This window comes from Sinocyclocheilus grahami, unplaced genomic scaffold, assembly GCF_001515645.1.
Source record: "Sinocyclocheilus grahami isolate Dianchi unplaced genomic scaffold, SAMN03320097.WGS_v1.1 scaffold9124.1, whole genome shotgun sequence".
NCBI classification, from domain to species: domain Eukaryota; kingdom Metazoa; phylum Chordata; class Actinopteri; order Cypriniformes; family Cyprinidae; genus Sinocyclocheilus; species Sinocyclocheilus grahami.
The window spans coordinates 7,552-8,555 of NW_015512412.1; the positions used below are offsets into that span (position 1 = coordinate 7,552).

The following is a 1,004-nucleotide window of genomic DNA, read 5'->3' on the forward strand; positions in this document are numbered from 1 at the left end:
GTGTGTGTTTGTGTCTGTTGTGAGTGTGTGACAGGTGTGTGTGTGTGTGAGATGTGTGTGACTGGTGTGTGTGAGATGTGTGTGACCGGTGTGTGTGTGTGTTGTGAGTGTGTGTGACAGATGTGTATGTGTGTGCAGCTGGTGCTGGCGGTGGGTGTTCTGCTGATGGTGGTGCTGGTGTTCACGTATCCTCACAGTGTGCCGCTGCTGGACTCCTCGAGCGCGGCGGGACACAACAGCTCTTCTCCTCTCAGTCACGCGCGGCTGCTAGCGCTGCCCATCACCCAGAAATACAAGCTGCACGGTGAGACACCATCAGACGCTCCATGCTCTGCACTCACTTTCAGCGCATGTCCATCTCAACACGTGTGTGTGTGTGTGTGCAGGTTTTCACGAGTGGTGGGTGTCTGGCGCGCTGCAGATGCCGCAGGGGAACTGCTCGGCCTGCGCAGACGTGACAGCGGTGATAGAGCTGAGAGCGTCTGCGGGGATCGAAAAACACACACAGCCACTGCTGCTCAAGGTACAGACACGCACACATACTCACACACAGTGTGTCATGATGGAGGTTAACGTGTGTGTGTGTGTGTTTCAGGGCGGAGAGTCTCTGTCTCGCCGTATCTCTCATCTGGAGCAGTTATCACAGCCAGACACACTCACAGCAACACCTGCCAACTTCACCCTGCTCTGGTAACCAGCAGCATTCAGGTTATTATATGATCATTAGCATCTGTATGTTGTGTGTGTTTGATGCTCGTGTGTGTGTCAGGAGTTTCTCGTCCAGTCCCAGAGAGACGGTTCTCCGCTGGTTATTTCCTGATGCTGAGCTCTGCCCTCTGCTAGAGAACACAGGAACAACACTGCAGCGCTGCCAGCTGACCGACAGCACCAGCACACAACACACGGTCAGAACACACACAGAATCACTCTCTCTCACACACACTCACTCACACACACACACACACACACACTCACTCTCTCTCACACACTCTCACTCTCACACA

The 1,004-nt window shown here is 54.1% G+C and overlaps 1 protein-coding gene across 1 annotated transcript; it reads left to right on the top strand.

The window, feature by feature from the left end:
- Nucleotides 1–81: 81 nt before the first annotated feature.
- On the top strand, nt 82–935 carry LOC107578153 (bombesin receptor-activated protein C6orf89 homolog; the record flags this gene model as incomplete). The annotated part of the gene is made up of 4 exons (XM_016264136.1): nt 82–304; nt 387–523; nt 596–690; nt 770–935. Coding segments are annotated over exons 1-4 (582 nt in total), but the record flags the coding sequence as incomplete, so codon positions are not given.
- Between the last annotated feature and the right edge of the window lie 69 nt (nt 936–1,004).